The sequence below is a fragment of the Cyprinodon tularosa genome, unplaced genomic scaffold (genome assembly GCF_016077235.1).
Source record: "Cyprinodon tularosa strain WSP-4 unplaced genomic scaffold, ASM1607723v1 ctg177, whole genome shotgun sequence".
NCBI lineage: Eukaryota > Metazoa > Chordata > Actinopteri > Cyprinodontiformes > Cyprinodontidae > Cyprinodon > Cyprinodon tularosa.
Window position 1 is genome coordinate 417,907 of NW_024038589.1, and position 15,134 is coordinate 433,040.

Consider the following 15,134-nt stretch of genomic DNA (forward strand, 5'->3'; position numbering starts at 1 on the left):
GGACTGTCATCGTGATCGATAATATATGACACAAGACCAGAAGGAAAAGAAAAGGATCTTTGGGCTAAACGTTGACGTGATGAGCGATGACGCCCGGATTATGAGACGGAATCTGTTAGCCGACCTCACCCTCTGCCCATCAGTCGCTTTAAACCCCCGTGCCATTCGATCCGCTTTGATTCAGCGGCTGTCAGAATCTGTCTGCTTTTGGAGGCATCGGCTGCGGTGCGGGGTGAAAGAGGAATCGGTGGACTGTTTAGGACAAGCACACGCGTCAGCTCTGCACCCGAGGAGAGTTGATGGCGAGGTCATGGAGGATGAGAGAGGGGTGCTGTCAGAGAGGAAGAAGGAAAACTAAATAGCTTTAAATGGTTTCTGAGTAGAAATCACTGAAAGTTCCCTTCAGGGGTAAAAAAAAATATGATTACTATGTGGTATTTTTTTATATTATTATTATTTAAGCTGTTCCTGGCGTCAGACATCAGATTCCTTTTCTTTTGTTTTTACATTTTAACCCTTTAAAACCAAGTTTGATACGTTTCTTAAAGCCTCTATATCATCAGTGTGATGTTTTTTTCTTAATTCTGACTTATACAATCCCATAATAAACAGAACATTTATAAGAAAGTGAATGAAAATACCTATTGTATCACAAATGATAAGATAATGTACCTTACATTAATCTCTTTTTTTATTATTCAAAATGTTGATTGACCACTATAATTTCAGAAAATTAGGAAATCTTTCTGATATTTATTTCTAAGTTTAGGCTTTAAAGAATAACATTATTATATATGTGGTGTTAAGTCCACCAACTTTGCATCTGTGGAAACATCATATGAATCTGCACGTTGCTCAGCTGTAGATTAGAGGTTATTTGGGACATGAAGAGATGATTCATTGACTTTCACAAGCTGTTGGTTATATTGGTATATATGTGTACCAATATGGTGTATATTGGTCAACCTTGAAGTGTATTTTATTTTAATAGTAAAGCACATGTATTCTAGTAAGAAGTTGTTTTACCCGTAATCCTGGGCTCATTCTTCACCCCTTATTCCCCAGAATGTTAGCAATGAAGCCAGCCCTGTAATCTGAGAAACTATCTGCTTAAAATCTAATTGCTGTTAATTCTGAACACCTGTTTTATTGTCATTTACTATACTGAGAAGTTAATTAATGTCATGTAAAACCAGGGATTGCTCCAGGCAAAGAACTGGGAATGAACGCTCCTTCTGGAGGTCGCTTTCTTAACCAGACTGAATGGTTTTACCCGTTCTTCCTCCCTAAACACCTCAACAGAAGGCAGATTAGGGGAGAACAGATAGAAGTCTTTGAGTATGCTTTGATATACACCAATTTATTGAGGGGTTTTATGTTTGTATCACTGTGAATCTCCATTCGAAACTAATGAAGTCCACTGTTTAAACTATGGGAATCAAAGGAAACGAGGCTAAATACAACAAAACATACAAAACAAGTTTCCTTTTCTTTCACTTTCATGGTTATGCGCTGCATTTTATTTGTATCGTCTTTGCCATAAATTCCAATGAAATTCAGTATAGATCATAACTTGATTTAATTCCAGCTTTGTGTCTTATGATGTGCTCTCTACATGTTTAAAATGTGATCCTGTTTGACAGAAAGGATGGATCGTCCCTTACATCCTTCCATGCACTTACTAAAAGGCAGAATTTCATTTTAAGGTAGAGATTTCTGCAGGAAAAGCTCATATTTTGTATTTGTGGTTGGTATTGATTTTTATTTGCTAAGGGGGGCTGCTTCAGATGGTTCAGCGGTTTGTCAGTGCAGGATTTACTTTACCTGACTCATCGCTAGCCTTTGATTTCTACCTCAAGCTAAATAAAAGTTGACAAAAGTTGCTGTACAAAGGCAATAAGCTCTTTGCTGTTATACTTTCCACATGAAAAAAAGCTCTTTTATGATAGTCCTAGGATTCACTGATGACTCAGGCTCCAGTCGTCAGGAAAAGATTTATGCTCCACTGGCATTTTTAAAAACTGATTCATGAATGCTGACAGTAAATATGAAAATAATCTCTTAATTCAGAATAAAACACCCCAGGACTTTCTCACTCAATAGTTGCACTCATAAAACATCGAGTCAGACGTGATCTTGAAAGGGTGAATTATGGATTTAAGGTGGCACGTATTTTCCAGCGACTATGTAGCATTTTTGAGAACAACCCTTCAATTATTCAGGACCATTCTGTGGTTTTCCAGTCCTGTCTTCCAGAAGCTTGTTTTCCCCTCCATATTTAGCGGTAATTTAGGTGTTGGCCCATTTGTTTTTGACAGCTGCATCTTAGGGATAACCCACTGCAGTTCCATTTATCTTACATATGTCACTCGATATCTTTAGGGAGGCCCGACAGACCGCAGCCCTGTTTTTTTCTTCTAACACAAGGATGGACGAGATGGTATTTAGCACTAAGCACGCAGATGGATCTGGTGCCTCATTTTGTAGTTCGGCGAATTTTACTGAAGTGGAAAGAGAGAGCAAAGGGTTGAAATACCATTTGAACACAAATCCATATTTATGAGAAGGTTATATGATATGATAATGATTGGTATAGACCAATATTTATCCATATGATTTAAAGTTGGCTAAATCACACATCTCCAGAAGCCTTTTTTATGATAGGAAACATGCCCCCAAGCACAGAAGTATGTCCAATTATACCCTAAAGGCACTCTGAGAGCAGTTTCCCTGGATATTGAAAGCAATCATTAGACATAAATAGGTTACCTGAGCAGGCTATTACTGCATTTGCACATCCAACTGTTAGCCGTTATTCAAATGCATAAATTTATTGACCATGTGATGTATAAAACATCATATAATTTTATTTTTATCTATATATTTGAAGGAAATTGTGGAAGCTTGCAGGCCTGAGAACACCAGGATGTACAAGAGGGACTGCATCGGCATCTGCCATTGTTATGATGCTATTGTTTGTATTTTCTTCACAGTAGAGTTCAGTGTCAGCAGATTTTGATCCACAGCATTTAAGCCAGTGTTTTTTTTGTATTCTCAATTCTTTTTTTTTTTCTTCACATGTCTCAATCCTGCCTTGCCCTTACTTGGGATGTAACTTCAAATCTAACTCACAAGGAAAATGCTTGTTTCATGAGAATATGGCGGGATAAATTAAAAGGGTATTCTGGGAAAATGAAAAATAACATTTGCTGATTAAAGTAGGAAGTTCCCTGTCGTTGGAGGATCTCTACAACAAGCACAAAGACAAAGGCGGATTTAGAGTACATCCAATTATAGCTTCAGGTTCGTTATTTAAAAGAAAAAACTGCTTTGCCTTCACTTTTTCAACAGTTCAACAGTACGAACACTATCCAGCGTATTAAAGGAGATCCAGACTCAATTTGCTCTTCATTTCCTGGATATATAAATACATAATGAAAGAAAATTTGGACTACAGTCTTTTAAAATGAACTACAAAAAAATAAAATGATTTCCTCCTGGAAACCACTGGTGAACTTCTGCTTTGATTTTGCGTATTATCTGACCTGGGATCAAGTCATTGGGAGTGTTTAAGTTCAGAGTCTGCATGGATGCGGTTGAAGGATGTCGAAGAATGTCTCACTTTGACTCTATTGTCCGTAATGTATCCTTTCACAGGTTTTTGATGAACCATTTAGTTTACAGGTGCTGGTCATAAAATTAGAATATCATGAAAAAGTAGATTGATTTCAGTAATTCCATTTAAAAAGTGAAACTTGTATATTATATTCATACATTACATACAAACTCATATATTTCAGATGTTTATTTTGTTTAAATTTGATGATTACAAATGACAACAAATGAAAATCTCAAATTCATCATATCAGAAAATTAGAATATTGTGAAAAGGTTCAAAATTGATGGCCCCTGGTGCCACACTCTAATCAGCTAATTAACTCAAACCACCTGCAAAAGCCTTTAAATGGTCTTTCAGTCTAGTTCTATAGGCTACACAATCATGGGAAAGACTGCTGACTTGACAGTTGTCCAAAAGACGACCATCGACACCTTGCACAAGGAGGGCAAGACACAAAAGGTCATCGCTAAAGAGGCTGGCTGTTCACAGAGCTCAGTGTCCAAGCAGATTAATAGAGAGGCGAAGGGAAGGAAAAGATGTGGTCGAAAAAAGTGTACAAGCAAGAGAGATAACCGCACCCTGGAGAGGATTGTGAAACAAAACCCCTTCAAAAATGTGGGGGAGATTCACAAAGAGTGGACTGCAGCTGGAGTGAGTGCTTCAAGAACCACCACACACAGACGTATGAAAGACATGGGTTTCTGCTGTCGCATTCCTTGTGTCAAGCCACTCTTGAACCACAGACAGCGTCAGAAGCGTCTTGCCTGGGCTAAAGAGAAACAGGACTGGACTGCTGGTGAGTGGTCCAAAGTCATGTTCTCTGATGAAAGTAAATTTTGCATTTCCTTTGGAAATCAAGGTCCCAGAGTCTGGAGGAAAAGAAGAGAGGCACTTCATCCACGTTGCTTGAAGTCCAGTGTAAAGTTTCCACAGTCAGTGATGGTTTGGGGTGCCATGTCATCTGCTGGTGTTGGTCCATTGTGTTTTCTGAGGTCCAGGGTCAACGCAGCCACATACCAGGAAGTTTTAGAGCACTTCATGCTTCCTGCAGCTGACCAACTTTTTGGAGATGCAGATTTCATTTTCCAACAGGACTTGGCACCTGCACACAGTGCCAAAGCTACCAGTACCTGGTTGAAGGACCATGGTATCCCTGTTCTTAATTGGCCAGCAAACTCTCCTGACCTTAACCCCATAGAAAATCTATGGGGTATTGTGAAGAAGAAGATGCAATACACCAGACCCAACAATTCAGAAGAGCTAAAAGCCACTATTAGAGCAACCTGGGCTATCATAACACCTGAGCAGTGCCACAGACTGTTCGACTCCATGCCACGCCGCATTGCTGCAGTAATACAGGCCAAAGGAGGCCCAACTAAATACTGAGTGCTGTACATGCTCATACTTTTCATGTTCATACTTTTCAGTTGGCCAACATTTCTATAAATCCTTTGTTTTTATTGGTCTTCAGTAATATTCTAATTTTCTGATATGATGAATTTGAGATTTTCATTTGTTGTCATTTGTAATCATCAAAATTAAACAAAATAAACATCTGAAATATATGAGTTTGTATGTAATGTATGAATATAATATACAAGTTTCACTTTTTAAATGGAATTACTGAAATCAATCTACTTTTTCATGATATTCTAATTTTATGACCAGCACCTGTATTTCTTTTCGTAGGAACCGCCTCCGTCACCTATAAGGTAGAGTGATAGCGGCTAAAAAGATGCTAATTGATATTATGGTCTAACGTGCAGTAGCTCCAGGATGTTTTAAAATTGTTTAACAAGTCTACCAAAACACATGCATAGTTTTTCTAGCTTAAAAACCTTGGATTATTTGCTCCCCCGTATCGTACCGGAACTACTTGTGCTCCATTACGTTACCGACCGCTTCATGGCAGGAGGCTTGGTGACAGTAGGGACACTGTTCCATCTCAGCTGTAGAGCGGTTCGTGTCCAAAAACCTTAACTGTCCCTTTACTTTTGAGGATTAATTAAATATTAAGGTTAGATCTTGACTTGTTTTTATTTTTATTTTTATTTAAAAAGATGAGCTGCAGTTGTTGTTAATCTCCTTATTTATCTCCAGTAGAATTTATTAAAATGAACTTGTTTTGAAGCTCAGGAGATTTACAGAATAACAATAAGGGAACGCCGAGGCGAATTGGTGCTGAGAACCACCAAACTTTTTTTTTCAAATTAATTAGAATATTAATAAACAAGTGGATATTTGAGCATGTTGCACTCCATTTTGGGACAACCTTGGGATAATGTGTGAGTATTCGAAACTGCTTAGGATATAAAGCAACTCAACACTATTTCTGACACTTGAATTGAAAAAGCTTCCTGGATGGGGAGCGGAACGTCTGCAAACTTAAAAACAAAGTCAAGTGGTTTGTTTTTTTTACTTTTTTGGAATAGATATTTGAGCCTAACAAACCTATATTCTCACCTAAAACATCTTAAACATTTCCTAGAAAGCATACTATTTAAGTTTTTATTAACAATTTTTCCACCATCGTCAGCTTGACCTATCACACTGAATTATGGGAAATATTGGGCCAGGAAGGATACTCCTGATAGGCCTATATATCCTTCAGATCGTTCAAATAGAGAATGTTTTTGTACACTATGACATAATCAGTCTCCAAATATGAATATAACCCTTGAATTGGGACATTTTTCACAGCAAGCACAAAAACTACTTCCTGTTTTTCTTCAAAATAAGACACTCAAATGTAGACTCAAGCTATCAAACTTGATACACTCACCTTTATATAAGGGCTTCATAATTATATCCGATATTTACGCCACCAGATTACAAATGCTAAAAGGAAAAACTTCTTTCTGATGAGAAAAATCATTTATTAAAAGTTTTTATCCCTCAGCAACCTCATTTTAAAAATGTCACTGCACTTAATAAAGTTTTTCCAAAACCTCCTTAATTGAGCCAAAAGTGATGAGAGGGTTTCTTTATACATCTAGCATCTCTCCGAAATTTTCCAAGACAAATTCTGTTCCTCAGACCCTGACATGTGCGCTCTCCCCAGGTTCCAGTTACTGACATGCGTGGATCTGTTTGATGCCAGCCGGCGTTGGAAAACTAAACGATGTTGGTTTCTGCTGGAGCTGTAACAGGAGGCCACAAAGCCCACCCGCCCACTGAACTAAGCAGTTAAACACCAGCAGAACATTCATGACCTAACCGTTAATCGACGCCTTCAAACGATATTTCATCATTATAGCGTTAATGCTGCTTGAAAACAAACAGCGGTTTTCTGTAGAGACCTCAGAATTTTCCCGTTGACGTCTCTATAGACCTCGGTGGGAGAAGATGCATGTTTGTTCGGTGATGTAGGTTGTCATTAAGTGCCTGACAGCTTTGGCTAAAGCGGTTTATTGTGTGTTTATGAGTTCAGCCCTTCATGTTTGTCCTAATCTGCTATTAAATCAACCTTTAAACACTCACACATAGCTGCGGAGGAGACATGAAGTGCTTCCGCTCTTTGTGCTTAGTTAAATAAGCATTAATTGAGTTGTCTCTTTATAAAAAAGGCCTATTATCACGTATCATAGGGTCACTATTTAATTTCGCCCACAGATTTAGCATCAGACTCCATGCTCTTCCTGAATCTAATTAAACCTGGAGTAACGAGCGGCCCTGAACGCTGCTCAGCACATGTCTTTCCACATACAAACTTCAGAGCGAGTGTGTGGGATAATCAAACAAGAAAACACCAGGACACACATGTGTCAGGCTGGGCGAGCGGCATGCGGGCAGAGACTGAGGAAGCCCACATTTAAAGATATTTGGTGCCTGACGGGAGGAGAAAATGTGTGCTGGGTGATTTGAAGTGGAAAGAGGTGATTCTGGAAGGCAGATGGAGAAAGTCTGTTTGAATTGATTCGTCATTGTTTGCTTGTCAAAGCCAGCAGTTTAAGTTGTAAAAAATTTGTTTTTTTCATTAAGTCGCTTTGTTGTTTTTATTATTCTCACTTTATCGGTATTAAGTTTTGTACCCAGGTGGCTAGCTTTTCCCTAAAATTATCATTAGAAATCAGATTTTTATTCTACAGTTCAGGTAACAATGAGGCCTGGATCTATTTTACAAAATGTAACTAAAAAACTTTTAGCTCTTTTAGCTAGCTGACAAAATAAAGCTGTAATAACTAATTAAGTCAGTTAGCATGGCGGCGCTCCAAGGCAGCGGCAAAGAACAGCTCTCAAAATTTCACGAAATATGCCGCTTAAAACGATACAAACTAGACATCAAACTCACATCTATGATCGCCAACGTCTGCTGGAGCTACGGTCCCGAAATTTTTAAAATTCAGACATTTTAAAAAGCTGCGGAGTGCTACAGACGGATGTAAACAAAACAGCGGAACAAAACAGCCTGAGGAAGAGATGTGCGAGACAGATAAAGCAAGGCTGCAGAGGCTAACGGCAAAACCAAGGAGAAATCCCCACAGACTGCTGCTTCCATCAATCCTGCTCTCCAACGTTCCTTCATTGGAAAACAAAATGGATAATCTCAGACTCGAACTCTCTTCAAAAAAGGAGATATGTGACTGCTGCGCCATCATTCTGATGGAGTCTTGCTGCATCCAGAAATGGCGGACAATGCACACCTGGAGGAGAAGAACACTCGCATGCGGATGCTGTTCCGTGGCTCATCCCACAGCACCTGATGGGCAATCTGAAAAAAAACTGGGCTTCTATACACACCTCAGCAATTGGATGCTAGACTTTTCACCAACAGACCTCAGTCAGGTCGGGTCGGACAGAACACCTCTGATGTCATCATCCTAAGCACAGGCTCCCCTGCTGTTCACCCTGAAAACACATGACCAAGTCCCTATGAAGTTTACAGACGACACCACGGTGATGCGTCTCATCAGTGATGACAACGACCAGGACTACAGAGAAGAGTTGGAGCAGCTGGTGCAAAGATAACAGCCTGATCCTGAACGTAGAGAAGACAAAGGAGATCATCTTGGACTTCAGGAAGAAACGGCCTAACCACGCTCCACTGCTCATCAACAGCTCAGCTGTAGAGGTGGTCTACACCAAATTCCTGGCGGTGCACATCACAGACACCCTCACCTGGACTGTAAACACCACCTCGCTGGTCAAAAGGGCACAAAAGCGCATGTACTTCTTGCAGAGGATGAGGAGAGCCCACCTGCCCCCACCCATCCTCACCACCTTCTACAGAAGCACCATAGAGAGCGTTCTGACTACTGTCTCACTGTGGGATGTGGAGGCTGCAGCGCCTCAGACTGGAAGAAGAGTGGTGAGAACAGCAGATAAGATCATCGGGGCTCCTCTTTCCTCCATTAAAGACATCTCATCCCAGCGCTGAGTGTCCTGAGCCCGTAACATCATAAATGACCCCTCAACCCCCCACCATGGACTGTTCTCCCTGCTGCCCTCTGGGAAGAGGCTTCGAAGCATCCGATGCAGGTCCAGCTGGTTCCAGAACAGCTTCTTCCCCACTGCCATTAGACTGCTGAATGTTGTGTAAAATCGGTTAAAAAAAACCTGAATGTTGGAACTGTAACTATACAGTCATGTGTTTACATCCCTTTTTTCACCACTGTGTTTTATTTCATCACAATGTTTTTTTTTATCACTGCTTGGCTGCTTAGGATGCACTTTAAAAAATTAAAGTCTAGAGAGCTGTACTTAATAAAATTTCTTTTTGTATACACTTGTGTACAAAATGAAAAAATAAAATCTGTCTAAGTCTAAATCACTTTTAGTTTGCTCCAACTGTTTTACAATTTGTTGTCATTACTTTTTGGCAGCTCTTAATCCATTGCTTGTCTTTATCTTTTTTTTATATATATGTCCTTTTTATAACTGACAGATCGTTAGGACAATATGTGAGAGGCAGGCGGTTAGCGAGCAGTTATGATTCATTGTCTTGCTTTAACTGGACTCAATGTAATTATTAAAGATAGATTTGGGCATCAAGCAAGTAACACAAAGCAGTGAAGGAGTGAGTGGGAGATTTGAATAGAGGAGTTGAAGATCATGATTCATCATTGCCTTGTGGGCGCCTCGCTGAGCTGCCCAGCCTGCTCCGTGTTGTGTCTCTGACGCCGTGACCTTCAACCTCGTCATAAAAGACCTCCTGTGGGTTGATGCTCGCTGCTGGTCGCAATGCTAATGAAGCCGCCTGCTAGTCGCTGTCAGCCCAGGCAAAAAGAAAAGACCCAAATATCAGTGACGCTATAGAACTGATTGTAGGCCACAGAAAGCAGACTGACTCTCACTTTGTGTAGATATCTGTGTGCATTTCTACCACTACCTGGTATCATGCGTTGCTGATCAGCACGTGGTTGTGTAGGTGGTAACACACTGCGGTCACTGTGTCATGCCGTCGGGTCCCAAGGTCATGCGGGGGTCTGCAGTAAGCATACAATGATGTTCTTTATGGGTAATATTGCTGATCTGCCCCTTCCTCTGAGCCCCGTGCCTCAAAACATTTCGTCTCAATGAATGTTAAGTGTCATCAGATTCTCACTGCGTCCGTCCTTCGTGCTGACTGTCTGCCATCTTCTCTCCAGATCGAAAATGTGGACGCTTGTCTCAGTTTCCTGGACGCCAGAGGAGTGAATGTCCAAGGGCTCTCAGCAGAAGGTAAGAAACTATTGAAGATTTAAAGCTGGGGAGGCAACGGGTGTTTTTAGTTGTATTCAATTCCTTCATCCACTCCTTTGTTTTTATTTAGTTGGCCATGCCTTCCACACATGTTCACTGCAGAAGTAAATTTCCTGTTATACATACAACATATTAAACATAATGACTACAATACATGTGTTTATGGTGTCAATTAGATAAGGTATATTTAAGATCGCAAAAGGAAATTTGGGCCTATTTACACGTGATGGATTAAGTGAAAGTTATTAAGACTGTCATAAGATGGTGAAGAGTAGGGCTACAACAACAGAGACACCAGCTTCATCAAGTTGAAAAACAGACTTTTCAGACCAGTGCTTAAAAGAAATCTCACTTGATATCTTGATGTCTTGATAATAACTGCTTAAGGATTTCTGTAAAAAAAATTATAAAATGATTAACAAACTGAAATAGACTTATCGGTTGATGCCTGAAAAGAAGCTCGTAATCTGATGCCGTTGTTTCGCAGCTAATGATTAGCAAGGTGAGGGATTCCCAACATTTTTATTGTTTACTTCAAATGCCGCCATCTCTTTGTCTACAAAGTAGCCAAAAAGCACCAACACACTTAATTTTAAAGTATTAAAAACTTTTTTTGATGCTTCTGAAAGCAGATTTTATGAGCTGGCCCATGGGTGGGCAGCAGGGACCAAGACCCTGTAGGACCGCCCCTGTTATCCCCCATCTACTGAAGACATAATATTAAATCTGTTTTGTATGATTGCAATCTCACTAATTTATTTTCATTTTTCTTTTTCTTTGTGCCCTCATGAAAAAAAAAAAACTGACCCCATCCTGGTTCCCCTGGTCAAATTGGAACTGCCACTGAGCTCGTCCGTCAAAAATCTTTTAATAGTAAACAATCGGGCTCCTAAAGAAAATCTTGTCCTTTTTTATCCTAAATAAGGTGGCAGATTTACAGCACTCACCTTCCCTTTTAAAGCCCACTATTATAGCTCAGATTTCTATCAGGAAATCACACTTTAACAGCAAATGTAATTCATTTTTAATTGTTTTAATGTCATGGGACCTCATGTTACACTATTCTTTTTCACACCAATATATATCAGCATCGTAGCTGAATTTTTGTTCTGCTTTATCCTCTCATTGGCAGTTGTTGCAACCTTACCTTAGACTTAAACAACTAAAGCCATCAGATGCGTGTTCTACACACTCCTTCAATTGGATTTGAATCACTTTGCTGTCATCTAGTGAGCAGAGTTGTGCCCAATTATGCCTAATTTGACCAATTTCCTCATAAGTTAAAATTAAAAATCTCTTTTCAGCTGTGAGCATACTCAAACAATAAAGGGTTTGAAGTTATCATGACAGATATTAGGGTACTTTATCTAAATTAGCTAATGTTAGTCCAAGCCTTGCCTTGCCCAATCAGAGTTGGGTAATAAACAGCTACATTTATACACGTAAATTTTGAAAAGAATTTTACTTTTAGAAGTACTTTACTTTTATTGTTAATTTCATTTGAGTACAAAGAGAATAAATATCACTACTCTTACTTTGGCAAAATTTCTTGCTACTCCATCTATTATGAGTAACTTCAATTCATGAAACAAGTGTCTAAAGCGAATAAGCACCATGGAGAGACACACTTTCTTTTTTTGTACTCTAGCTTATTTTTTATTATTTTTTTAGGCTTATTGGCTTAATGTTATTTCCATCTGCTGAGTCTGCCTTGTCATTTGGAGGCTGACCTAATCTACAGTAAAATATATAATATAATTTACCCCATTCTAATACACTGTAACTATTGATTTTATAGATTTTTGAACTCAAAAGAGTTTCCATTACGACTACATTTATCATTGTAATTCTTATTACCTTTATTTTTCTTTAAGTTAATATAATTTTGTAAAACATAACATCAGTTGTTATGATCATAAGGAATAAGTACGGGTCCTTCTTGAAATATTAGCATATAAAGTTCAATATTTTCCATAATTTAATGATAAAACTTGAACATTCATATATTTTAGATTCATCGCATACTAACTGAAATATTTCAGGTCTTTTATTGTCTTAATACGGATGATTTTTGCATACAGCTGATGAATAGTTGTTGCAGTATTCTTACATCAGCAACCATTTAATGCAAAGGTATATTTTTCCAATATAATTACATATTTATGATATTTTACGGTATTAGTTCCAGCTTGTCAAACTTGAACTCAACTTGAATGTCTTCTTATGCCTCTCGGGTCTACCAGTAGACAATGCAAAGTTAAGGAGTTAACATCCTTTAGTAAATGCAAAACTATTCAGGTACCCAAGGGGATGTTTTCAGCTTTTAAAAAAGACCTGTGTCCATTTTCTTCTTTATACAACAAGGCATGAATGTAGTGACCTCTTAAACAGTGGAAATAGTCTGACACACTGACCAGCAGCTCTACATTCTTTGACCCCCACCCCCACCAGCTCTAAAAACAGCAAAGTGACTCGCTAAATCTGGAATTTCAAAGTGGGTCTCTAGATATATGGGCTATTGGGTTACGCTGCTCATTGCTGCTGCTAATGCATTTCATTAGTGCCTTCACTCCCTCGTTCTCTCTTACCGACTCTGCTCTGTTTGTGGTATATCCCTGCCCGTACTCACATGTCTAATTGAATCTGCTGGGGCTTTCCAGGCATATGCATCCTTTATGGCTGGTGTTTTTTTTGTTTTTTGTTTTTTTACAAGGCGCAGGAATTAAATAAAGCAGAGCGTTTGATGTGCAGACAGGAACCCAGAACCTACTTATAGCTATAACTTCTTTGGAAAGCCTGGCTGCGCTTCTCCCGTGGGAGGCTGTAAAGCAAGGTTCCGGCAAAAAGTCGTCCGCTGAAGCATGTTTTGGTTCCCCAACAGCCGTTTCCACTAAGGGAGCTTAAAGGCTATAATAAAAATCAAATCAAAGCAGCGTAAGATTCTTTGTCGTTTGGTTTACTGAGCTTGTGACTAAAGAGGGCAAGACATTAGAGCCTATGCAAGGCACTTATAAAACTACCTAAAATTAATCTGTGCAGCTCAAGGTGACATGAATACTTTTGACATTTTGACCCTGTTTTTTATTTCCATTTTTATTATTCTGCACTTTTACCATATATCGGATGACTTGACATGAAATTTTCCAGCTTTATTGCCGTTCTACCCGCGCATAAGGAATACCTTACCAACTCACTCTGACACATTGCACACATAATAATAATAAAAAAGAAAAATCAAAGTAAGGTAATAAAATGTTTTTACTACCTGAATGTGATAATTATGTGCAGGAGTCATCCACTCCTAGCCTTCAACACAGGTGTAACCCCCGCCCAAATTCCAGTTATTGCTCTTCATAATGAGGAAATTCAAGGATCTTAACTGTGGGTCGTTAATCTTTTTGAGTGCGTGTCGTCTCGGCAGCTAAGATCTTAACAGAACAGGCTCTTAACAGTTTGTTAACTTGTGGACAGCCTATAGTTTGACCTGCTCACCACTGTGAAATCTCCGCTGCTTGATCTCACTGGGTGTGTCGGATTTCATTTGCAACCTTAAACACATTTTTACGTCTTTGTAACCATCATCCAGTTCCAAAGATGTAAGAGTAAAGGGAAGAATCAACTATACAGTCACTTAATAGCTTTACCTTGTTAGAACTGCCTTATAGTCACCAAAATGTCAGAACATTTATCTAAAGGTTATTGATGTCATAAAATCTTCCATTTGCTGCGACTTTTTTTAGATGCAAATCTTTAACGATAATATTTTGTTCCACCACAACCCAAAAATAGCTTATTAGGTTAAACTATGGTTAACATAAAGAATACTAGCATATAGTGAACTCTCTGTTAACAAATAACCATCCCCTGCAGCATTAAGCAGTCATACCAATTAGGTATGTCCTCTATGCTTTTATGTTGTTTTATGCTATATTCTTGCTAAATTGCTTCCATCTGGATATTGCAGCTAGAATAAAGCAGCATCAGAGCAGGATAAGGTTTTTCAATTTTACACTGAGTGTGCACATTTTAATCTCAGTTGCCCAAATCTTACTAACTGCAGTTTTTCCGTTTGTGATTTTTCAGTGCCTGAAATTTATTTGCTTAAAATTTTGATTTGTTGTCCATTTATAAATGATGTTAGACATCCAATGGTTGCTGCTTTCCTATTATCTCAAACCAATATCCTTTTTCTCTTTTTGTTTGTTTGTTGGTTTTGTTTTATAGAAATAGCTCTTATTTGGTATTTTGTTCTTTCGCATCTTCCTTGTTTGAGATCGAATTTAAAAATCCTTGTTTCTAAAACATCAGCCCTTCTTGTACCACCTTATCTTCCCCGTTCTCAGTAAGTAATCTTTACCACTTCTAGAGGTCTTATGGTGAATTCCCACCATTGTGAATTTTTCAACAGAGTGAAAGATTTACATGCTATCCCTGTGTCAATCAAGATTTGTGTAATTCTGCTGAGGTAAACGGTGCTTTTGGGGCGAACACAGCAATGTAAGAGTCCTGCGTCCCCTACGATGTACGAAAGACGAAATTCGAGAAAACCAATCAGGGACTAGGTGTGGCTGAGAAGTACTGTGAAGGAATGCAGCAGGTATAAGGTTATTTCAACCGAAATATGAAAAATTAGATTTTAAGAAGTTTGTGGCTTTTACAAAAGATGTTTTAAAAACCAGGTTAGCCATGGTGAGGGAAACAAGCAAGCAGAAGATTCTGGCCTTTATTTGAATTGCTGTGGCTGGCCAACCAATTGCTGAAAAATTGTGAATCGAGCAAAGCCTTCTAGGGTGGTTGATCAGTGGCATTCATATGGGGTTGGTGGATTGGAGGG

The 15,134-nt window shown here is 38.9% G+C and overlaps 1 protein-coding gene across 16 annotated transcripts in view; it reads left to right on the top strand.

Annotated features, from left to right (window-relative positions):
- nav3 (neuron navigator 3) overlaps window positions 1–15,134 on the top strand; it is a 379,763-nt gene that overhangs the window by 246,647 nt on the left and 117,982 nt on the right. For all 16 annotated transcript variants that reach the window (XM_038281868.1, XM_038281866.1, XM_038281856.1 and 13 more), the window contains one exon: window positions 10,207–10,279. In XM_038281868.1, coding sequence (XP_038137796.1) covers window positions 10,207–10,279 — 73 coding nt within the window. The remainder of the gene's footprint in view (window positions 1–10,206; window positions 10,280–15,134) is intronic.